Here is a 26,249-nt window from a genome sequence, read left to right as displayed (position 1 = left end):
AGGAATCCAAAGTGCTTTACAGAATAAGAACGACATTAAAATCACACAAACCAAAACATAAATAATCACAAATAATTATCATAAATAATTAACATTAAAACAGAAGAGCGCAGAATGAAAAAAATAATAAAGAAACTGCAGATGTCCTTGGAATAACGCATTCATTTTTCGTTTTTATACGTGTCTCTAACATGTTGCCGAGCCCTGCGTGTATCGAGCGTGCAGTACATTAAATTTTTCGTTTTCGTAAGTGTCTCTAACATGTTGCCGGTCCCTGTACTGTATCGAGCGTGCAGTACATTACATTTCTCGTTTTGACGCGGGTCTCTAACATGTTTCCGGCCCCTGCGCGTGTCGAGTGGGCAGTACATTACACTCGTGCTCTCCGCCTGGAACAATCTCACCGCTCCTGTCCTTTTCCAACACCTCGACGCCTTTCCCCGTCTCCTCTAGCGGATATTTCCACACATTTACCCGGGCATTCGCGAATCCTACACGTCCTTTCTATACCAGAGCCTCGGTAAGTCATGATTTTACGTTTTGACGCCGCTGGACGCGTTTTTTTCCTGCTATTGTTGAAGCTCCAGCGATGAGACGCAGCGTAGACTGTGGTCATTGCGGCGGTAGCGCTCCTGTGCGTTTTGTTGTCATGAGGATATCGCGGCTGGAAAACGGCAAAGCTAGCTATTTTAAAGCTCAAAACAATGCTAAAAAGGCCTACTGTTAAGACCAAACGGCTACGACACGGCTAGCAGCTTATATGATGTGAAACAGCGGGGAAAAGCTAACGTTAGTGCTAGCTGCTCGTTTGGGGAGCGTGATGAGGCGCAGCTGAGGGCGCATGAGTCCCCCTGTTATTACACAGTAGCCACGCTTATTTTACAGTAGCAGGGGGGTAATTACGACTGAAATCTTGTCACGTGAATAAATAAAACTTGGCTCTTACCGGGGGAATAGCTTTGGTAACGGTGTGTCCATGCGCAACGCGTAAATCCACATTTTAGTAACTGTGCCATCACTCTGCGTTTGGAGGTGTTTTCTTGGAGATGCTAGTGTGCAATTAAACTGTAATAACTGTGGGTCTAAGCAGCTGTCTGTGGACACGGATGGCTTGGTTAAATCGAAGCTAAAGTGTCAAAGTTAGGAGCTGGTGAGGTTAGTTAGTGGTTTATCCTGTGCTGAACTTGAACCAAAATCTGTTAAACTTGACTATTCTCAAACAAATCTGTGCTTAAACTTCATTCTTTCACTTTGACAGTTTGCATGCTGTGTTTACAAGATTCATTTTCTTACTACAAGGACATTTACCAGTTTAATATCCTCTTGAAATGCTTCTGTGTACAAGGCTGATTGACCATCCAGAGGTGACGCATTGACTCCCCTCCTCTCCTCCTCCTCTCCTCCACTTCTTTCTCCTCCTCCTCTTCCTCGCCGGTATAAAGGGGTCTTTCAGTGGATTTTTTTAAAACCTGGAGGTCTCTAGATTATAAATTGTGGGTTAAGGGAGATTTGCTGGCGTGCGTCTGTGGCCAAATAGTGGCTGTGTGGTGGTGTGTTTAGGTTGCTTCTTGTGGGGTTTGCACAAAGAAGTAGAGTCTGTGCAGTAGAACTTTAACTGTCATGGTTTGGGTCTGGTTATTGTCCAGTTTGGTCCTGATGTGGAGTTGGTTTAGTCCTGGATTAATCCTGTTCTAGTCTTGGATTAGTCCTGTTCTAGTCTCGGTTTAGTCCTGTTCTAGCCTCGGTTTAGTCCTGTTCTAGTCTCAGTTTAGTCCTGTTCTAGTCTTGGTTTAGTCCTGTTCTAGCCTCGGTTTAGTCCTGTTCTAGTCTCAGTTTAGTCCTGTTCTAGACTCGGTTTAGTCCTGTTCTAGACTCGGTTTAGTCCTGTTCTAGTCTTGGTTTAGTCCTGTTCTAGTCTTGGTTTAGTCCTGTTCTAGTCTTGGTTTAGTCCTGTTCTAGTCCTGTTCTAGTCTTGGTTTAGTCCTGTTCTAGTCTTGGTTTAGTCCTGTTCAAGTCTTGGTTTAGTCCTGTTCAAGTCTTGGTTTAGTCCTGTTCAAGTCTTGGTTTAGTCCTGTTCTAGTCTTGGTTTAGTCCTGATTTAGCCCTGGTCTAGACTTGGTTTAGTTCAGGTTTAGTCCTTTTATAGTCTTGGTTTAGCCCCGATCTTGTCCTTGTTTAGTCCTGATTTAGTCATTTTCTGGTCTTGCTCTAGTCTTGGTCTAGTCTTGGTCTAGTCTTGGTCTAGTCTTGGTCTAGTCTTGGTCTAGTCTTGGTCTAGTCTTGGTCTAGTCTTGGTCTAGTCTTGGTCTAGTCTTGGTCTAGTCTTGCTCTAGTCCTGGTCTAGTCCTGGTCTAGTCCTGGTCTAGTCCTGGTCTAGTCCTGGTCTCGTCTTGGTCTCCTCTTGGTCTCCTCTTGGTCTCGTCTTGGTCTCGTCTTGGTCTCGTCCTGGTTCCAGTCCTAGTTCCTGGTTTAGTCCCAGTTCTGATTCCGTCTCTATATTCCCTTCTACTTGTCGTCATGTATGTGGTGTTAATTCCTTTAGTGACTTTTTGTCTGTTTGAATGTTTTAGCACCAACACGAACTTTCACTGTTGCTTCAAAAGTATTCGTCTATAATAAAAGGCATCACACTGCAGTTAATGTGCCTTTAATGGCCATTAGAAATGTTTAAATGGGAGGGAAAATTGTCCTCTGTAATTGACCAATCCTTCAGCGCTGCCATGGCAACCTATAAACTTGTTACGCCTCTAATATTGTCCTTATTTCTTCCTCTCTTGATACTTTTACTGTTATATTAGTTAATTCTTCATAGAAAATGTTCAGATTGGTCCCGGATGGTTGCCCCAGCAGCAGTGAAAAATGGGTCAAATGCAGGAGGAGAAACTGTTAAACGTTCCACCTGAAACTTAGCACAAAATATCTGTGTTGAGATTCTTCCCTAATGTAACGTTTTGGGATTGAGTTGAATAAATATAACTGATTAAATGTAGTTTTTGTCCGTGGGCTTGGCTCGGGGACGGTTGGCACGCAGCAGTGTGGAACCTTTGGCCTTTCTCTATTAAAGGACTCTTGTTTCGCCCCTAACCACACACACCTCGCTGCTATCCGCGCGGTGGATTTGATTACCGATCGCTAAGCCAAAAATTGCTGCCTTTCCACAGCCAGCGATCCCTAATGTGATGTGATTGGGAGCGTTATTTAATGCCAGGCTCTGAGATTTAGTCGAATTTGAGTTTTAAAACGTCTTTAGCTGCAGCAGTCCAGGCAGCTTGCTGTTGGCATTTCCACCTCACTAATCTTCCTCATACCACTTGGGAATTAGAGCCGTTGGGGACATACTTTGAGAGATTTTTGGGCTAAAGAAGGATATGAACTTTAGCAAATACTTAATGGCATTTCAAGGTCTCCAGGCATTACCAATTTAGACTGATGCAAACATGCCCACAGATTAGCCAATTAACTATTAAACTGTTTCTTGCATAACGGCCGTGGCACTGCCTGTATAGCTCATCTGAGTACACGCCTCAGATTTTAATAGAGTAGGTGCCTGTGCGATAGTACTTCAGCTGTCATGGTTTGGGTCTGGTTGTTGTTCAGTTTAATCTTGATGTGGAATTGGTTTAGTCCTGTTCTAGTCCTGTTCTAGTCCTGTTCTAGTCCTGATTTAGTCCTATTCTAGTCCTGTTCTAGTCCTGTTCTAGTCCTGATTTAGTCCTGATTTAGTCCTGATTTAGTCCTGTTCTAGTCCTGTTCTAGTCCTCTTCTAGTCCTGTTCTAGTCCTGTTCTAGTCCTGTTCTAGTCCTGATTTAGTCCTGATTTAGTCCTGATTTAGTCCTGATTTAGTCCTGATTTAGTCCTGATTTAGTCCTGATTTAGTCCTGATTTAGTCCTGATTTAGTGCTGTTCTATTCCTGGTTTTGTCCTGTTTCAGTCCTGATTTAGTCCTGTTCTAGCTCTGGTTTAGTCCTGGTTTAGTCCTGGTTTAGTCCTCTTCCAGTCCTGGTCTAGTCCTGTTCTAGTTTTGGTTTAGTCCTGGTCCAGTCCTGGTCCAGTCCCGGTCCAGTCCCGGTCCAGTCCCGGTCCAGTCCCGGTTTAGTCCCGGTCCAATCCCGGTTTAGTCCCGGTCCAGTCCCGGTCCAGTCCCGGTCCAGTCCCGGTTTAGTCCCGGTCCAGTCCCATGTTGAAAATGCATTTAGGCTATGACTGAATTCACCTCTCCACAGATCTGACCTGGCCCGGTAGCGTCACCTGCTTTTCTTCATACTTGGGAACATTTCAGGCAAAGCAATAACATCTCCATGGAGACGAGCGGCCGGGGGACCCTCCTCTGAGACGCCTTCAGAGTGGATCATGACGTCTTACATTAGAACTCCACAGTGATAATGGAGATATTTAGGCCACGTGTTACGCAACGCAGGGACAGGGTGGAGTTTCCAGCACACCTTCATATGTTTATATAAGCAAAACTCCTCGGACCAGCGGACTCTCGATCGGTCGGCCGAGTTTGCGTTCAAATTCAGCGTGTTTATTTTCCTTTTAAAACAGCTGAGACAATTCCTTTCGGCTGCTCCTCCGTCCTGTCGTCTCCGGGTACAGTCATGTTTCTGCAGGAGATTCCATTGTTTTATTTTAACTACGCCTGTCATGATCATCACTACATCCACTTATCGCTCAGTATATGACGCCGGAACTATATATTTTGTGGCCCAGTACTTTATCATGTGTACAATGTGGTATTTTTGCTGTTAAATTATAAGATTTGAGCTGTACAGGGTGGAAAAACTAACTCGCACCTCATGCAACTTAATGTTAAAGCCAATTTAAAATACTTTTACCGGCACTATCCCGCGTTGTTGTTGTATCAGTGGTCTCAGTATTATGTTTTTTTTCGCAGTATATCTCTGTAGCGACATATCGTGACATCGTTTGAACTGTCCAACTCCACACTTGCCCTCCGTCTTCCTGAGTTGTTCGTGGTTAAATATCTCGATTTGAATACGTTGCGTCACTCGTGTCTTTTTATTTACATCGTGTATTTAAACTGAAAAACTTCCGTACTGACCTGGGGTTCGGTCGTTTGCATCTCGTTTAAATAGATGTCAATGTTGTGTCGTGTTTTGCAAATGTTTTGTGAATTTTGGAAATGCGAGTGAGAGAATCTTTAACCACAGAATGTCTATTCAATTTATTTTTCCATAGGTAAATTGTAAATATAACATCACTTTCTTGTCAAAGCCTGATCTCGTCTCACCTCGGAAACAGAGCAGAGTGGGGTAAAAACTGCTGCTGTGTCCTTAGGCAAGACACTTCACCCACTTTGACTAGTCTGAATGAGTGTGGAGTGAATGAATAATGCTCAAAATCGCAAACCAGGAGCAGCACTATAGAAGAATAATGCAATTTTATTATTATTATTCTGCTGTTTTCTGATTTATTTTGTAAAAACTTATCTGGAGTTGTGTTTTGTTTCATTCACACATGTTTAACACACAAACCCTGCAGATTTAGGCTGAGTTCTTCTCTCAAACTGAAAACACTCTGTTCCACCTTGTGATGTCACCATGTGATAATACAGGAAGTGCTCCACTGTGTTTTTAAACTCCACACACCTTTGCTAGAATCATTTTAACAATTTCAGCCCTGGAATTGTCAATCTCTACTGAGCTAAAGGTAAAAGGAGCTGCAAACGTGAAAACTACCACTTCATGACATCACAAGGGGAAATGTAGATAGACTAATAATAAATTGTTACTCAAACTTGTGTGAATGAAACAAAACACAACTCCTGGTATGTTTTTTATCACATAACAACATTATAACATGGTTCAAAGCTCCTAAGAATCTATTTTGCATAATATAGGACCGTTTTTAGTAAATAAAAGTCACAATATATTCCACTTATATTGTGACTTTTCCTTTTTACTCCAGAGGTTCGTGGTCACCGTTCAGCTCCGTGTTGTTTGTGTCCAGGTCGTGGTCATGTTTTATCTGTCGAGCGCCGAGGCCCAGTCCCAGTGTGACCGTTAAACTCTTCACCAGAGACACACTGCTGCTTTTTATTGTGTCGCCTCATCTCCTCGTTATTTCATCACTTCATCCATCCTGTTTCACACTATCACACCGATTCAAAACTGAGCACGACTGGGCGGGGCTTTATTACAGCTCCTTGGATTGTCACATACATAAAAAAACTGCTTAAATATGAAATACAGGCCAAGAGTGACATTCAACTCTAAAAACGTATTCATCTAGAAAGTATTTATGCCACCGTCGTTTGAACAAAACACCGGGAAACTCTTGAGTTAGCGCCGCAAGTTTCTTCAGCTGGTTGAACTTTAATCTACAAACATAAAAGTTGCTGCATCCTCTTCATATTCGGCGTCCAGTATATGTCCTTTTTTTATGATTTGTTATGTATTTTTTTAATTTTTTGCAGTGCTGGTGTCTCCTCAGGGGCTGATAAATAATTGAGAGGAGGAGTTAGTGTGAAGGAGTCCATTAAGATGCACAGTCACAGGAGTCGCCATGGCAGCAACACATGATCAGGGTCTCAGGTTTGGGACCAGAGCGGGGGAGTAGAGGAGGGAACAGACCGAGGACTAGACCGTGGACTGGATTGGGGCTAGACCGTGGACTGGATTGGGGCTAGACCGTGGACTGGATTGGGGCTAGACCGTGGACTGGATTGGGGCTAGACCGTGGACTGGATTGGGACTAGACCGTGGACTGGATTGGGACTAGACCGTGGACTAGACCGTGGACTGGATTGGGACTAGACCGTGGACTAGACCGTGACCTGGATTGGGACTAGACCGTGGACTAGACCGTGGACTAGACCGTGGACTAGACCATGGACTAGACCGTGGACTAGACCGTGGACTAGACCGTGGACTAGACCGTGGACTAGACCGTGGACTGGATTGGGACTAGACCGTGGACTAGACCGTGGACTGGATTGGGGCTAGACCGTGGACTGGATTGGGACTAGACCGTGGACTAGACCGTGGACTGGATTGGGACTAGACCGTGGACTAGACCGTGGACTAGACCGTGGACTAGACCGTGGACTGGATTGGGGCTAGACCGTGGACTGGATTGGGACTAGACTGTGGGACTAGACTGTGGGACTAGACTGTGGGACTAGACTGTGGGACTAGACTGTGGGACTAGACTGTGGGACTAGACCGTGGACCAGACCAGAGACTACAGAGAAGGTTTGTTTCATATCATCAGTAAAACATGCAAAATAGGTGGTGCAGTGGGTCAAACCTTTGCCCACAAACGAGAGGATAACCACTTTATTTCATCACTCTAAGCACGTCTATGAACATTGTCTTGATTTTATGAGAAATATCAAAAAGGAAAACACAAGTGATCAAGTATTTTTAACTAAAATTTGCAAGTTAACAACAATAATTCTACCACAAATGACACATTACAGGAAGTTACTCAGCTTGCAATTTTCGATATTGTGTTTTGAAATCTTCTTTTTTTTTTTTTTTTTTGTAGAAAAACCAGGCCACACTCGGCTAAATCTTGAGCCACCTGAATGTGAGAAGTTGAGGCGTTTTTATCCAGGACAAAATGGATACTTTTTCAGGCCTGATCAATATTTAATGAGCGAGGCTATATCCAGAATCTCCATGCTCCTCAGCTCTCAAGGATCCTTTTTCAACCTGCAGCTGTGGACTGAACAAGCTACTTCACCTCAGCCCATAAAACACATTTCACTTTGGCTAGACCTAGTTTTCGTCCAGCTTGTCCGGGTTAATCTCCTTTTTAATCCTGGTTAAAGATGGACTTTGTAACTTTTATGGCGAAGGTGTTGCTTTGCCAGGAATATCCCACAGTATGGCATGAGAGCAGATGCTGTCACCACCAGGTGTTTAGGCAATAAAAACACAATAACACATTACTTAAACGTATTATTGTGGAACATTCCAGGCAGAACAATACAGCTATGCCTTCCACCAGTAAAGTTCCATAGTGTAGCTTTCTGCAGGGGATATAATATACGAAGGTTTGAACTTTGAGAGTGTTTAAACAAGAGAGAAATGTGCAAAAATGTTAATGCCTGTGTGAGAAAAGTGTATAAAGTGTGTGGTGAGGGGTTTTACAGCTGCAAAACATAGAATAATTGTAAAAAATAAAGCTGATACTTCGCGGGGTATTTTTAGAACGTAACCCCCGAGATAAACGAGGGACCACGGTACAGCACAATATATACACAAGGTAATTCAAAGTGATTTACAGAATAAGAAAGACATTAAAATCACGATACAACAAATCAAAACATAAATAATCACAAATAATCATCAAATTCAACTCTCAATACTTATTTATTCAACATACTGCACATGTGTCAAAGTCAAGGCCCGGGGGCCAAATGCGGCCCGCCATGTCATTTTTTTAAATACAGCCCGCAACAAGGTAAATTTAAATGTATGACTGTCTTAAAATGTCGGTTACACAGTTACACAGACATATTTTTTTATATCTTTGCAAATTTGAGATGAACCATTTTGCTGATGTGGCCCTCGGTGAAGTTGAGTTTGACCCCCCTTTATGTCATACTGAAACCGCAGTAAAGAGAAAGATCACCACTGTTATTAATATTCCACATTACGCCATGTTATTTCATCGTACCTGCAGGTCTAGAGTCACTTGTGGACCATCTGGCCCGCTCGCTCTCCTCAGATCCAGGGCAAAGGCTACGCGCTTAGGACGGCACTGATGAATATTAAAGCCACTACACAATTACGGAGACAATGATGCCAGTCACTGTTCAGGCTAAATCCATTCGCCGTTTCTATAATCTATTTACATCATGATCCAATGACCCGGTGGCACGCACGCACTCGTACAGCCAGCGCGGAAAGACTTGGACAAGCCATCGGGAATACGCCCCACTCTAAAATTCATAAAGATTCAATACAAAACCTAGTGTTGAAGCTCATTTGAACGAGCGTTTATACTGAAATTTACAATGGACAATATTAGGTGTTTTCAAGAAGAGTTTTAGTACGGTCTTCTGTTAAAACTTGTATAACTTGGGCTGCAAGAGTAATTGGAATTTGAACGGAACGCAATTAAAACATCTCCTGTCGCCTTCTCCTGCGTAAAAACCAAACCCTGTAGTTTAGATCTGTAGAAACATGTTCTGAAATGTGACTCTCGTGTTAGTTTATCTGTTCACATTTCAGTCTTTTTGCCCATTTTCCTGGACGTGTTTAGGTAAACTTTGAACAGAAAACCGAAGTAGCAAATTTGATCTCAATGCTTGTCAGAAGAAGCACAGTTAGATATTTTATTTCCAGTCCCATCGTGATATCAAAATCGTTATCGAGAACTGAGACGTCCACATCAAGTATTAAATGTTAGTATCCTGTCAACTGTATCCATATCAACATGACATATTGTACTACCAAAGCAAATATTTGAACGTGTGATATGTTCGAGGGTATATTTGATATATTTGTTGCTGTCCGATTGTGTTACTTGGGGCCAAACGTCCTTTTATTGCACTACAAAGCCACCCAAGCTCAAATATAAAGTGTACTTAAGTTGATAATAAGAGCATTGTAAGTGACACCTGCTTAACAATTAAACCGAGTGCACTGGATACCGCTGCTGTAGGGCGCCGGCAACAAACACAAGCGTTCAGACACTACACGCAGCCGACCGGAAAGCAGTGCAAAGGTCCTGAAATAATCATCTATTTAAAGCCACAGTATGTAACGTTTAAGGCCATAAAATAGACAAAAATTAACGTTTTTTTCCCCCATTTTGGTTGTGTTTATTGCAAACATAGAAAAACGCATGTTCTTATGTCCTGAGCAGGCTTGCTTCTCCACAAACGTGACTCTTATTTTGGTCTCCATGGAAATATTAGCTCTAATATTCCACAGTATGGCGTAAAGCTTATCTATCTCCATGGAAAATGTGTCAAAGTCATGCAGGTCACATTCATTCCTTCTTCAGAAAGTTACATACTATACCTTTAAACGAACTCACCAAGCTGTCGCAGTTCATCATATCTTTAGGTTGTGTTGCGTATTTATTGCACAATGGGAGCCATAGAAGTCGAGCTCATTTCAAGTGGAGACCTGTTTGATATCTGACGAAACTCAACGCTTTTATGAATGAACGGGCTGCGGACTGGATTTTTGGAAGTTGTCACGATGCTAAAATTTCAAACTTGTAATTGCCGTTAAGGAATAGACTCGACACTCAGAACCGATCCCGATACCACAATGATAATAAAACGCTCTTTATATAGACAAAATAGAAGTAATTTTTCTTTTATATTACCATGTGGCCATATACAAAAATCCTGGGTTTCATTATCTCAAAGTTTTTGGGTGAAAATTACAGCATTAAAAAGATGTTTTCTCCAAGCACTATGGTTTCTCCCATCAACCCAAAACATGCAAAATATGTCCTACCTCAGGATCATCGACAGGTTGCCCCAGTGACATTGAAGGACGGGTCAAACGCAGAGGACAGTTTTTCCTAGATGCGCAATAAGCTCTACCTTAATCTTAACCTTATCTCAGTCTTAAAATAAAGCTGATGTTTTTCACGTATGCAATAATAATCGCAAATCGCACCAAAATTGCAGTTTGATTTGACACAATTGGCAAATCACAAAGCTGCCGTTTTTGAAGTACCATCATTTCCTCAACAAACAAAATCTCCTGTCTTATTCTGCGTAAAACTGGTAGTACTGTAGTTTAGATCTGTACGAACACGTTCTGAAATGAGGTTATTGTATTCGTTTGTCAGTTATTATTTCAGTCGATCTCAAATCTAGTCACACTTTTATTCAACGTACCGGTAGGACTGGTTTTGTAATGACTGTCCTTCTCGTCTTTCAGGTTGGACTCGTGTGTGTCGGGAGGATGCGTTCAAGGAGAAAACCAGCCCAACCCTTTACACCATGTCCCTTCTGAACTCCTGATCTCCGCTCAGTGAGAACCATGGCCACCCCTTTTCTGTGGAAGCTCTCGTCCCAGAAATTGGGCTTCTTCCTGGTCATCTTCGGCTTCATCTGGGGCATGATGTTGCTCCACTTCACCATCCAGCAGAGGGTGACTCACGAGAGCAGCGCGGAGTTACAGCAGCAGATACTAGACCTGAGCAAACGTTACATCAAAGCGCTGGCCGAGGAGAACCAGAGCGTGATGGACGGGCCTTATGTCGGCAGCATGACGGCATACGGTGGGTGTGGGACACTTGTGTTTGTTCAATTACAGGACTTTTTATGACTGAAAATACATGCCAGTTTCTGAACATTAACAATATATACTTTTAATCACTGCTACAAAAACTGGTCACATTTGTTCCTCCATTTCTCAAATTTCAAATCTAATCTTGATCACAATTTCATATTTTATTAAATCCCCAGTTGGACCAAATAATCCAGGCTTTTATTCTGAGTAACAAGTCTCAGATATGGATACGTTCAAAAGAATCCATAATGTTTTAGCCGACGGAAATGCCCCGTAACTGAATACAGAGCAGAGACCAGAGGAGAAACAGCTGCTCTGCTCTATAATGGCATATATCGCTGTAGCACAGGCTGAAGACACATCGATAAGTTATTGGTGCCTTTAATAGAGCTGTGTTTGGCTCAATGGGAGGCTTCATTAGAAACTTGAGATTGGAATTGATTGTTCTGTAATGCCTCCAGAAACAACTGGATACAGTAAAGATCGTGCAGATTAAACAGAGAAACCAGCGTTAGGCAATATATTTTATCAACCGCATTAGATCAAAGTAAAAGTTGTTTGGGGCATATGAAATATTTGAATATTGGATTGTTATTTATAAACCAACCTAAGTGCTGCTAAAATAAATAAGTGAAATGGCAAAAATCAAAGCACTTGCTCCGATCACAGGCCAGTCTCATTTAAATCTATTTATGTCAGTGATGATTTCAATTTGAATTGTGATCACAAATATTACTCCATTCAACCACAAACATTGTGTTATTTTAGATTAAACAGCGAGACTAGGCTTGGACAGTATATTTTATAAACCAAAATATTTGATTAGTGAATTTGTAAACCAGACTAAATGCTGCTAAAAAGTGAATTAAATTATAAAAATAAACGGCTTACTGTATAGTCACATTTTCACACCTAAATAATATATTGTTAGTTGGGAAGCAGCATGAAAACCATGATATAAACTAGACTGGGTTGTAGTTTGGTTCAGTTTTGAGAAATACTGTTTAACTATGTTTTGTGTTGAATGGCAAACACTAATTTGTTTTTAGTAAGTCAAAATAAAAACAAAAATCAAAATTAAAGATTCATCAATATGAGGATTTTTTTTTTTTTTTTATTTAATTAATTTTTTTTTTTTATATTGTCCAACCAGATTTTCAATTATGATTCCTTTAACTTCTCCCCCATGATTGCTGCTTCAGTGAAACATGCACATTCACTGCACATTTCTCATTTCAAACCCCATTTCTTTTATATTCTCATGTGGCCTTATATCTGTGTAATCCTTCAGTCGTCCCAATAGGTTCTGTAGGGGTCCAAAATTTTGTCAACCCACCACTCCTCGGGCCTCCTTAGCCTTAGAAAACAGGTTACCTTCTTCAGATAATACAATGCTGCCACTGATCTGAGTAATGACTTTGTTGTAGGTGGCTAAACTATGCCAGAAGTTATCAGGAAGTGGTAGACAGGCATTTTTATCACCTAAAGGTAGAAAACTGTAAATATAACCATGAACTTCCCTCACTGTTGCATTTAAAATCATACCGTAAAGTAGGGCAGTGTCAGTCAGATCTGTTTTGATCTTTTCTGACAGTTTTGATTTCATGAACATAAACAACACAGACATGACATAAAATTTAACAGAAAAAATACTCAAATGTTTTCCTCCAGAGTCTGAACTCTGCTCCAAAGCACATGCTCTTAGTGACAGAGAATTGGCTGTGGACCTCTCAAAGAAGCCCCGAGCTGATCATTGAAGATATGAAAACACTTGATCTTGATTTGTTTAAAATTCAGTCATCTGCTCTGCTGTACTTGGAGGTCTACACGGGAGTATGTAGTACTATTCAATTGCACACTCTCTTTACACTGTTTCAATTCTTTAGGGCTAGATGCTTTCTTTGGACCTAGTCTAGTCCAGTATTAGACTTGGCTTTGTCTGAGTGTAATCCTGGATTAGTCTGGTTTTAGACCCTCGTTAGTCCTGTGTTATTGTTGGTTAATTCCTGATTTTATACAGGTTTTGTCCTTGTTGAGTCCTGCGTTATTACTTGGTTTAGTCCTGGTTTAGTCCAGGTTTAGTCCAGGTTTAGTCCAGGTTTTGTTCTGGTTCAGCCCTGGTTCAGCCCTGGTTCAGCCCTGGTTCAGCCCTGGTTCAGTCCTGGTTCAGTCCTGGTTCAGTCCTGGTTCAGTCCTGGTTCAGTCCTGGTTCAGTCCTGGTTCAGTCCTGGCTCAGCCCTGGCTCAGCCCTGGCTCAGCCCTGGCTCAGCCCTGGCTCAGCCCTGGCTCAGCCCTGGCTCAGCCCTGGCTCAGCCCTGGCTCAGCCCTGGCTCAGCCCTGGCTCAGTCCTGGTTTAGTCCTGGTTTAGTTCAAGTTCAGCCCTGGTTCAGCCCTGGTTCAGCCCTGGTTCAGCCCTGGTTCAGCCCTGGTTCAGCCCTGGTTCAGCCCTGGTTCAGCCCTGGTTCAGCCCTGGTTCAGCCCTGGTTCAGCCCTGGTTCAGCCCTGGTTCAGCCCTGGTTCAGCCCTGGTTCAGCCCTGGTTCAGCCCTGGTTCAGCCCTGGTTTAGTCCTGGTTTAGTTGTAGTTCAGCCCTGGTTTAGTCCTGGTTTAGTTGTAGTTCAGCCCTGGTTCAGTCCTGGTTTAGTCCTGGTTTAGTCCTGGTTTAGTCCTGGTTTAGTCCTGGTTTAGTCCTGGTTTAGTCCTGGTTTACTCCCATTTCAGTCCTGTGTTAGTCCTGTGTTATTCTTGTTTCCATCCTGTTTTCGACCTGATTTTGCGTATTTATTCTGTCGTGTCCTTGTAGACTTGAAGAAGACCCTGGCAGTGCTCTTGGATAACATTATGCAGAGGTTGGGTAAACTCGAATCCAAGGTTGAAAACATCTACAACGGGACGGGGGGAAACCTGACCAATGGAACCAGCACAGCAACTCCAAGCGCCACCAATCCAGAGAAAGTCAATGTGGCAGGTAAGTCCATTCAAATGTACTATTGATTACACGAATTAAAGGTGCAGTGTCATAGCAACCAAACAGTCAATCCGGAGCGAGGATGTTGAAGGTAACGCCCCTTTCCGCCCGTATCATAGGTTTAATAAAAATACCAGGATCATGTAGAGCGGGTTACTACGGAAATGTTAAGACCAAAATGACGAGTCTGACAGCAGCAGTTACAGAGAAATGGGCGACAGTTTTTCAATAGAAAGTGAATTGGAGCCAGAGTCGATGCACCTGGAAACGCGTCTATCCTGCTCGCTTCCTATTTAGATCGCAACAGCAAGTAATCTTGATGTCCCCGCTAGAGAAATGACTTAATGAATCTTTAATAACTCCAGCAGCATGTTTTGTTTTTTCATTTGTTTGTTCATTTTGGGCTCATGCCGGATTCTGTGGCCAAGTCCAGCTGCTTCCAAACATTCCTCCATAAACTACCGACAGTTTCCACTTATTCTTTTTGTTGATTTGAGCTTTGTTTTTGGGTTTAAGTGTTTCACTGTGACTAGAGCGGGAGCTACGGGCGAACAGAGGACACCATTTTGAAGCGAGATTTCAACCTGAGATCTTCTGGTTGGAAGGCAAAAACGTAGCAACAATTATAGTACTACTGCCCTGTATTAGCAGCATTCTCAAATTCCTGCAACACGTTTAGAAAAGCTTGAACATTTGGAGAAATCTAACACCTTTATTGCATTAGCCACAACCATACAATACAAAAAGCGATGCTAAAAATGCTAACCCCAGTAGCTAACATCTTCAAATCTCCATTGGTTTACTATTAATCTAACTGAAAACATGTTATGGTTTAGTAACACATACCCAAAATGTATTCACCTGTATTCACCTTAATGCTTCTGTAGTTTCCATGACTTGATAATGCGTGTGATCTCTGATAATCTTTCACACTTAAGGCATTTGTCTCGAGTAGACCACATCCTCAGACATGATTCAGCCCCCTGCTCACACTGCGTGACCCTTATATTGGTTTCCATTGATTTTGCTGCCAGCTTTTCCTCTGATGCATTTGGCTCATTGAAAAGTCATTCTTGGATCTTAAAGGGACAGTATGCAAGATTTAGATTTTTAAATTCCATAAACACGACCCAACTGCGTCCCCATATACGAGATAAACATGTTCAAATCAAATATAGCTTTTACTGATAAGAAGTAATACTGATGCTGATTTATTCATTACAAAAACATTGGACAGAAAGCAGAGCGAACCTCACACGCGTCTCACATTTGGGTTGCCAGTTTCACTGTTGTTTTGAACCTAAAAGGCCTCTCTCTGATCTGAATCGTCACTACATAAAATCCAGCACCAGCAGCCAATCATCAATCTGTAATTATCAGGATAACTGTATCTGTCCTTTATCTGCAGGTTAAGGCTCTGACAACCCACACCAAGTTATGACTGTAATGCCTTTTGTAAAACCATAAAAATGCGCCCTGGTTTAGCCCTGGTTTAGCCCTGGTTTAGCCCTGGCTTAGTCCTTGTTTAGCTCTGGTTTAGCTCTGGTTTAGCTCTGGTTTAGCCCTGGCTTGGTCCTGGTTTAGCTCTGGTTTAGCCCTGGTTTAGCCCTGGTTTAGCCCTGGTTTAGCCCTGGTTTAGCCCTGGTTTAGCTCTGGTTTGGCCCTGGCTTGGTCTTGGTTTAGTCCTGGTTTAGCTCTGGTTTAGCTCTGGTTTAGCTCTGGTTTAGCTCTGGTTTAGCCCTGGTTTAGCCCTGGCTTGGTCCTGGTTTAGCTCTGGTTTAGCTCTGGTTTAGCTCTGGTTTAGCTCTGGTTTAGCTCTGGTTTAGCCCTGGTTTAGCCCTGGTTTAGCCCTGGTTTAGCCCTGGTTTAGCCCTGGTTAAGTCCTCTTGAGTGTTTTTTGTCGTGTTTTTTCTTATAAACAATTGGAGATGCTACCAGGCCAAGTTACAGGTCAGCTCTATGGATAGTGGGGCTGAGTTTAGTAGTAGTTTCGTCCTATACAGTTCTGTTATATAGTAAAATAGTGTTGAATTATCGTTGTGATATTGTTGATATCAAGTATTGTGTTTTTTTCTTGGGATCTGTATTTTAGTATTGATGCAACACAACTCCTAAACCTTTTTTTGAGGCATTCAGTTCAGCTTCCTGATATTGGTGACATTTTTAGGAGTTTTCACCATTCAAAAGATATAATATTTGAATGTTATTTTTGTTTTGAATTGTTAATTACTATGGGGTAGTATTACCATAGCAACTGGCATAATTTTTCATCACTCTGAAACCCATGGCCATAGTCTCTTTGCTGTAGAACCCCTCACAGACCATGGACCTCAGTGCATCCTATCTCAGGAAGTGGGTGGCAGCCCCACCCCAGCACGACTCAAGCCAATTACAGAGATAAGAATCCGAGCAGTGCATGATGGGAACACGCCTGGTTCAACAGAGCACAGATAGAAAAGTGCACATCTGCTCAGCTCCATCTCTATTTCTCCATCAAATGGTAGCTTCGAAATGTTTACTCCCAAAATAGACCATCCGTGGCGGGCTTTTGCTTCCTTAGTCCCATATCGAAGAGGACTTGAAGATGTAATGCTTCAAATGTTATATGTGTATTCTTATTTTTTACACCAAAACCTGTGGGGCTATAGGGCTTTAGTTACTTCATCGCTCAATGGTGTCTCAGTCGACCAAAACTTGTGTTAATTATTATATTTAGATGATAAAGATTAACAGAGGACAACAGCAGAAAGCAGAAGTGAGTGAGAGAGTTATCTGAAGTTTAATCTGTCTTTATATAAATACATTGTTTCCTACTTTTTCTGCATAAATAGTTGTTTGTGCATGGGCTCCCCCTGCAGGTGTAGTCTTGTGAGTGCACTTTAGGTCAGGTACATACAGATACGTAGTTTTTAGTCGACTAATCGATCTGCAGGACATCTTTTTAGTCAACCAAGAATTTTAGTTTACTGCAGCTATAAAACTTGATTATGGCTGTTGTAGGCAATGTGTAGAAATTATGGGATGTTTCAGAGTATGACATTACAGTTAATTAACATTATCTATCCAGCATTTCTTCACTTACTAAGATTCTGAATGCTCAGAAATACCTGGAATAAAGATATCTATATGTAATCCCTCAGTTGTCCAGAATTCAACAATCTCTTGCTTGAAAAACACTATGAGTGGGTGTGGACAATATACAAATGAAATACATTGCGTACTTTCTTACAAAGGTGCAAAACGTTCTGTTTCCCATGCAGCCGTGGTCAAATATCACACTAAGGGAAGATAACAGCTATGTTTTGGTCATACTGGTTATCTGTTTGGTTATCTGTAGCCCCTCTTATCACACTTTGTAAAACACTCAGCTTGTTCGACTTGACTTTAAATTTCTTTTCTATAGAATGTTTAACCCCTGACTCTACTAGTAGGACAAAAACCGTGGTGCAATCTCATCTCGTTAGACTCTGCGCGAGACTCTGCACGAGACATCACTACTCACTTGACTCTGCTTTGAATTTTGCTGGACGCTGCCTTTAACCAGACTGTATCACTGTAACCAACAATGAAAAACTACAGAACGATCCCTGTGCCTCTACACCGACATGGGCTCGCCTCTCCCCAGATCTGACCTTTAACTTCACCTGGTGCCGTCACCTGCTTGTAGTGTAGTCGCGATACCTGGACCTACCCGTTTTTTAGATCGATACTTGTTCAAATGAGTATCTAATTTTGATACTAGTTTTAGTATCAATTAGTATCTGTTTTTCAAAACTTTTATCAAACCTACCTGCTTGTCTCCATGGCGATAAATAAGTCTAACCACATTGTTGAACATTCCATACAGAGCAATACATCTATTTCTATTTCCACAGAGACAAACTGATGGCAGATTCTCCACTAGAAAAGTTATATAGTGCACCTTTTCTAATTTTAAATGTACTGAACTGAACATCCAGTCAGATATTAAGTTATAAAGTTATTAGCATTGACGGTTTATTGGATCTATAAATCCTTCAGTCTTAAACAGCAGCCAGAGCCGTGTGATATTGAGTTGCAGTTTTCTGGTAAAGAGAGAGAGTGTTCAGTCTTTATGGATCTGTATCTCCATCGACAGTGAAAAACGATCTCTGTGTCTTTGAAACGAAAGCCTCAAGGTCGACCGGTTTCTCTCACCCTCAACCGACTCCATGGAAACGGCCAGAAAACACAACAGGAAGTGGTGGTCCGATCTGCTATCTTAACCTTAGTGTGTTAAAACGTGGGAAAATACAAACACTTACCTCATAAAACATGCTAAATAATGTTTACATGTTTATATTGGTAACTACAGCATTAGCATTGTATCTAGCAATGGATTTTATTTTTAATTTTGAAAAGTTTTACATACAAAAACTGTGTAATGTCTGTTCTCAGGGCAAATATGATAGAACTTCCTCTCCATCTCAGCCCTCATTACACACGAGGTCATAAGACGAGGAAACGAGCTCCCCCCTCCGCACAAAACCACTGATGCACTTTCTCACATCAATACTATAGGCCTGTCGTTAAGTCCATTATGACGCTATTAAAGCCACAACGTGTAACTTTTTATCACATTTTTAATTAATTTTTTCCCCTCTGTGTTGTCGTCCCTACACTGAGTGGGCTTGCATCTGCACAAACCTGACTCTTACATGGCCTTCTGTTTCTCCTCCTGGTTTCCATGGAAGTGTTGTTCCTTTGGCGGTTGATGCTTTGCAGCTGATGTCATCAATATTCCCCGGGGGTGTTACGCTAACTGTAGGCACTGCTCTGTCTCAGGCTTTGGTATTTTATGGTATTTCTGTGTAACAAAGCAGGTCAAACATGATTCACCAGTTTAATCTGTCTATTTTATTTGTTGTTTCATTTGATATATCTTATTTTTCAATATTAAATTGCTGTTAGGTGTTAACAAATCTGTATTATTATTATTATTTTGTTTTTATTATTATTATTATTATTTTTTTTACCTAAAGGAGCATGGAGTGAACATATCGGTTCAAACACTTGCTTCAGTCTTTATTTATACAATTACAAATGTTTTTATTGTTCAGAAATGCCTTGGAAAACCATGCATTCTTACTGTGAACAGGATCGCCTCTTCACAGACCTGGCCTGTAACTTAGCCTAGTGGTCTCTATAAATTAGTTTAATGCCATATTGTGGAACATTCTAGGCAAAGCAATAACATATTCATGAAGAAGTTACACAGCACACCTTTTAAATAAATAAATCTTAAAATTCAGAAGTGTATTGCTAACAAAACTATCTTATCTGAAATGATCATTGTTTCCCTCATTCAGTATCAGTTAAATCCCCAGGCCGTGTGTCTACCTGCTTTTTCCAATGGCCATGTGTGTTTGTAGAGTAAATAACTCTATTGTATGTTCCCAGCCCTGTGTCTGACGGAGCATGACGTGAGCATGATACAACCAGAGCTGCACAACAATATGTGACATCAGCTCATCATTCAGCCTGTCAAATGTTAAAATGTCCACTTTGAATAAATCCCACTATTAAAACACAAAATGGTTAATCTTATCACGATACTTTTCCAAAAACTGGCAGTATATATATTTTTGTGAGACATTGTGCAGCTCTAGTGTGAGGCGGGGCTGAACAGTGTGGGGAAAAATGTCTGTGATTTTATTATAATTTTTTTTTTTCTGACAAGCATTGCGATTTGTTTTAATAATAAGATTTTGTTCAAAGTTCACATTTTAAACACATCCAGAAGAAATGACAAAAAGACTGAAATATGAGCTGACAAACTAATACAAGAATCACATTTCAGAGCACGTTTGTACTGATCTAAACTACAGGGTGAGCAGTTTGTATGCAGAATGAGACAGCGTGGAGACACAGGGAGGGCATCTGACACACCGGGACATTTCAGAACACGTTTGTACAGATCTGAACTACAGGGTGATCCGTTTTATGCAGAGTAACACCGGAGATTTTGTTAGCGGAGGAAATTATGGTACTTAGCACATCGCAAAAGCTGCAGTTTTGTCTGTGCCCATTCAAATTGCGATTTCGATTTGAATGCGATACGTGTGCTGCCCCAGTATAAAGAGAGCTATATTTAGCCGGTGTATGGCAGCAGCTTCTTCTTGTGCCTGATTAAACGTGGGCAGGCGTTTGGCATTCTCACAGTGAATGACAGCTGTGTGATTGGACTTTCTCGGGGCACTCCGCTCCTCTCGATGATGGATGGTTTCAAACTGCGGCGCGACCGGGGCGTACACAACACAAGTGCTTTAACTGAAAAACAATGGGCAGCGTGGAGAGAATGAAGGGCTGCTCTCAGATTATACAAGGGAGGGATACGGTGAAGTCACTCTCTCACACGGAGGTCCACATAACTACTAACAGATCATTTACTGACAAAGTCCATTATGATGCTATTAAAGACACAGTATGTAACGTTTTATCAGTTTTTTTTCCCGTGTGCATCTGCACAAACCTGACTCTTACATGGTCTTCGCTTTCTCCTGCTTGTTTCCAGGGAAATCTTGTCTGAAACTTTGTTAGACTTTAATCTGAGTTTTGTTTTAGCACAATCTGACCAGAAAGGGCTGACGTAGCTGGAACTACAATAGGAGAGCTGGTTTATGCTATTAAACAATTCCCTCTCGAATAACATTCATCCCTCTCTAATAACATTCAATAACAGTCACAAGCTAGCTAGCATTAGCCAATAGTTTTTCAGTGAGTCACTCTCAGCTTTTTGTTGAAAGTCAAATACCTGAACAGGAACGTGAATGCTCGGATGGATCACGTGCTCCTGAAAATGTGTTTTTTAAATCTTTTTTGTATTTTTTGACTTTTTTGCCAGTGTTTGCTAATGTGAGCATTGTGTCACCGTGGTAACTGCTGAACATTCCACCGCAGAAATCCATGCAGGACACCCCCAGCGAAGTTACTGTGTAAAGTATCAGTAATCTTTCAGAGTAAGGCATAAATCGTATCTACCTCCAGGGAGAATGATCCAAAGTTTTCACTTTGTATTTCTGTGGAATCTTGCTGGAGACGTGCCACCTCCAGAAAGTAAACAACTTCTCTAGGATCTCAGCAACTGTTGTACACGGTAACAATCCCTGAATCAACTATACGGTATGTGCTTGACAAGTATTTTAAAAGAAAATGCACAAACCTGGCCATAAAGGTGCTGTTCCTGATTTTTACTGTCTTCAAAAATGTGAAAAACACAACTCTTTCATTTCAAACAGCTTGCAGTGGTCCAGAGTTATTCAGAGCATCCTAATTATTCACCACAATGAGTTTTTTCACAACTCTGAGACCAGAGCAGCATTTTGCCGTCACGGTAAAGCTAACGATAAGTGGCATGTTAACATGCACTTCCTGATTCTCTGATAATAAAACACTTTATAATTAGATGCAGTACATTGTGCACAGTGGACGTATTTTGACCTCAAGAGCTGCTTAGACACATTTTTCTCTAATACATAAAAAAAAAAAAAATTCAGGTATAGGTGATATAAACAAATTTAATCAATACCAATCGTTTCCGTCTTATTGAAAGAAATGCCACCTGAAGCCTAGTAATCCCTGTTTGTTATTTTGTCTTGTATTATATAGTAACAAAAATGACAAATATTGAAGCTTGTGTTTGTTTTGATGATTAGATCCATTATCCCAGTTTATATTGTTTATAAAACCAACCACACACTGTTACATCACTGCTAAACCTTATGGACCTGATGGTGAATTGTTCTGGAGTCTAACACTGAACCAGTGTCTTTTAATCTGCACCTTGCATCAGTGGATGTAAATATTTGACATGGGTGTGGGACTGGCAGTAGAAAAACACTTTTACACTTTGTCCTAGTACTAACTCATATACATTTTTTCTTAAGACCTAGTCCAGTTCTTGAGTTGAGTTAGTTTAGAGCTGGTTTAGTTCTAGTTCTGTCATAGTACATGTAAACTGGTTCAGATTTCAGGTAGCCTTGAATCTTCCTGAAATAGCCCAGTTCAAGTTCCATATTAATACGGAATCTGCCAATGCATGTGCCAAGACCAAATCTGATCCAAGCTGATCCTGGTTGGTTCACCTTGGTCCAGTTTATTTAATAACCCTTTTTAGTAAAGTAAATAATAAATACACAAGAATAGCTGAATATATATGTGCCATTTGAATTGAAAACCTTGAAACCCCATTGGTCTATTTGTCTGACTTTTAATGAACTTTATCAACTTGATTTTGGAAAACACTAAAGTAATTTCGTATTTGACATTGTCCTGTTGTAATGTATTGGGAAACAATTAGTGTGCTATATACTATACAAGACACACTTTTATTTTCACAATCTTTTGGATGTTTTTTTAACTTTACGGTGCACCATGTAACATTTCTGTCAGGGGTCCTCCACCTGCTTGTCTCCATGGAGATGTTATTGCTTGCCTGAATGCTCCACAGTGTGACATGCAACTAGTCTGTGTTGTATTTATTTCATTACATGTGTTAAATTGCAAAAACAAAGACTGTGACTGTGAGTGGGCTTGCCTTTCCACAGATCTGAGCTATAATTTGGCCAGATGGTGCAACTTTTAAAACTTACTTAGATTTTATTGTCTCTGAACTTGTTTTCACTTGATTTTAATCTCTGTAGCATTTTAGAAACTTACTTTATATATTGGATTTGCTGTTTGCTTCTAAAGGGCGGGTCACGGTTCAAATGATTTTCTTGAAAAGTGCAATAGTTATGTTTCTGTTCCAACATAAAAAAGTCCAGCATGTCCATAGACCTATATATGGATCCACTCTCCACTGATGTCATCGCTGAAATATTCCAAAATATTCCTTCCTGCTGGGACTTAGCCACGGGACAGGCCAGAACACTCTTAGGGCTCTGAGCGGTCGGACTGTCAGCCTCTCACTCCAATGCTGTTTTCTGTGGCAGCTTTAACTGCATATTTCTATGACTTTCCTAGAGTCATTGCTCAAACTTGCCAATCAAATCTACATCTGTTGGGGATTAAGCTCATATCATGCCAGCCTTTTTGTTCTTTGTTGTACAGTTCAAAAGTTAGATTTTAAATGTTATGCTTTAGGTCATTTTGATTAGTCCAAGGCTAAATCCACCCTTCAGTGGCACTCGGGCAGCCTGTCAGGAGCAGTGGGCGTCTTAATCAGCAGTGCCATAGCAGAAGGGCAGTCAGCAGGGCCGGCTCTAGCTTTCACGAGGCCCTAAGCTGAATTTGTCTCTGGGGCCCCGGACAGTGGATGCCTCCTGGCTCAGCTATTGGTGATTCACATCTGACACATTATGACTCTGCTCTCATCACCTTGACCAACATCAGACTGAAAACATCCAGAATGTCACAGCTACTATAGTCACAAGAACAGAACACAAACATGTAAGAGGGGTCAAGAGTTTTAAAATTCTAGACATTTTTTCTTCGTTTCTGGTGGATTTTAATGTGTTCCAGTTGGCAACAGTGGGCTTACATTTACTTGATGTCGGGTCCTTGCACCGGTGTAAACACATAGCTGCCCTCACCTCTGCCCAGGTAAAAAACAAATGTAGCAGCAGTAGATATTTTGCTAAAAAAATTGTATTTAGGATGCTGCAAACACACAAGCCCCATGTCCAATAAAACTTGATATATTATATTATTTTAAATATAAATGTCTGGGCTTTTGGGGGCCCTCTTGTGGCCTCAGGGCCCTAAGCAGCTGCTTAGTGTGCTTCTAGACCCAAAAGTCTATCGATATCAGTATTAGTATTGAAACTAGATACTTTGAAGAAGAATCAATACTGAAAATCCACTTAAATATGAGATTTTTTTTATCAGAAATGGTTTAAGACCACATGGTATTATTAAAGCCACAGTATGTAACTTTGATGCCAAAATGAACTAAAATGTAAGTGTATTTTGACAATTCGGTTGTGTGTGTCCTTACTGTGAGCCGGCTCGCATTTTCTCAGACCTGACTGATTTGGCGCAGAGGATGGCTGTCTCCTGCTTATTTCCATGGAAATGTTGTTCCTTTGGCTATTAAATTCCACAGTATGGCATAAAACTTGTCTATCCCCAAGGAGAATGTTTTTATAGTTTTAACTTTCTTTTTCCTTTGAATCATGCTGTCCACGTGCTGCCTTCAAAAAGTTACATACTGTGCCTTTTAAAGAAACTATATACTCTATAAAAACATAATGTGGCGTTAAGTGTCAAGCCTTTATTTAGTATTTCAGTTGAATTGAAATGCTGCTATGGTAACACAGCTGAACACAGTTTACACAGCGCTCTTGTAATGTCCCTTTGTTTTTAATTAAATATGTATATGTACTTCTGTCTCCATCTTACACGACGATAAGCTTTAGCAGAATCCAGTCACATTGATCCGACGCTCCTTGTTCTTCCGACTTGCATCCCGCTGCTTCCATCTGTTGTTTAGACTTCGGATTCTGACACATGCCATTGCCTCGCTCTTATCTCTCCATTTGACTGTGCCAAGCGAAGGAAGCCAAAATGTGTTGGTAAAATGTGTTTTCTTCTCTGCTCTCTCACCTGAAAAACACAAGGCTTATAACAGTTGAGCAGAGCGGGGCCGACAGCGCAAATAAACAAAATCAATGAGGAAAATAATACTGCGGCTTTTTCTGAGTCAAGGGTCTGAACAGAGCAGCCGACGCACTGATGAGCTGTGTGCAAGTCAGACGCAACGGTGAGACGTGTGAGACCTGGGGAACGCTACAGCCCCAAATCATGCATGTTTTAGTACCGCTTATATATGACCAGAGGGGGGTAGAGGAGAGAGTTAAAGAGTAACTGTCAGGACATAACACCAAAAAACACAAACACACAAAACGTTAAATAATCCACAAAATTTATTACTTTCAAAAGATAGACACAAATATGAGAAAAACTGCATAATATCTAAAGAAGCACTGCAAAAAACACAATGGTCCTCACTTCATATTGTCGACATAAAGCTTTTGTCACTTGCAGACTTACAGTTGAAAGCGTCACCAAAACCTTTAAATGAGAGTACTGTTTTCAGTAAATATTACTCAAGTAGTAAATAAAAGTATGCTGCTAGAAAAGCACTCCGAAAAGTACAATTTCTTTCAAAAGTTAACGTAAATGTTAGTACTACCCATCCCTGCATATGACATTGCTCCATCTTATTTTTTCAACACGTAAATATTGATTGATACTTGATTAATATCATTTTTCTGTTGTTATTTGCAGCATATAAACACTTTCTTTTAAACCAAAAAAGGAAAAGGCCGAAGCAATACTTGTATATGTTGCTAATCCTATTAAATCAAGTCACAGGGCAGAGAAATGGCTTCACAGTGACATATTTACAAGCAACAAAACACAGTGAGTTGGCGTAGACAAAAGTACAGGTCTACTTTTTACATGTTTTACATTTTATTTAAACCTTACAAAAGAAGTACGTCATTTCAATTTGATCTTGATCACAGTACAGACATAACTAGAGCTGAGTACCTTTGAACAATACTTCTGTGATATAATGTTTTAAAAAAAGACTCTGCAGATTATAAAAACTGGTTTAGATAATAAAAAAATCTTTTCATTGAATTTATGAGCTTCAGTATTCGATCTGGTTTATTGCTGCACATAAGTATCCCAGTGAAGTATTAGGTCGTAGTATCATAAAGTAGGTAATATTTAACAGCTGCTATTCTTCGGAGTGATCCAGACCAACGTGCAGCAGTTTTAACCAATATTACTCAAATGTATGTGTGACATTTTGAGTGATTCGAAGTCAAAATTGAATTATGAATCGACAGAATTTTAAAAAGCCCCCAACAGCCAATTCATTTCCTCACTAATGCGTTTCATGATTAAAATATGATCAAATAAAATCGGCGTTTAACATAAGCCGTCCGAGGCCAGTCCTGTAGGAAATTGAAGTACCATTGACTTTCAACGGGAAAACCCCACCCACAGCCCTCTCACTACCCAGCATGCTCTCTGCTTCCTGCTTTCATCTTTTCACTGTCTCCATGCATTATTTATTCCGA

General features: G+C 40.9%; 1 protein-coding gene across 1 annotated transcript in view; it reads left to right on the top strand.

The window, feature by feature from the left end:
* The first annotated feature begins 343 nt into the window (after positions 1 to 343).
* The window catches only part of mgat5 (alpha-1,6-mannosylglycoprotein 6-beta-N-acetylglucosaminyltransferase), a 90,947-nt gene continuing 65,041 nt past the window's right edge, over positions 344 to 26,249 (top strand). Inside the window, exons 1-3 of the mRNA XM_033977695.2 lie at positions 344 to 520; positions 10,879 to 11,221; positions 14,035 to 14,199. Of these exons, the coding sequence (XP_033833586.1) occupies positions 10,981 to 11,221; positions 14,035 to 14,199 (406 nt within the window). The 5' untranslated portion in view covers positions 344 to 520; positions 10,879 to 10,980. The remainder of the gene's footprint in view (positions 521 to 10,878; positions 11,222 to 14,034; positions 14,200 to 26,249) is intronic.

This window comes from Periophthalmus magnuspinnatus, chromosome 2 (assembly GCF_009829125.3).
Source record: "Periophthalmus magnuspinnatus isolate fPerMag1 chromosome 2, fPerMag1.2.pri, whole genome shotgun sequence".
Classification (NCBI taxonomy): domain Eukaryota; kingdom Metazoa; phylum Chordata; class Actinopteri; order Gobiiformes; family Gobiidae; genus Periophthalmus; species Periophthalmus magnuspinnatus.
This window is presented reverse-complemented; position numbering and strand designations above follow the sequence as displayed.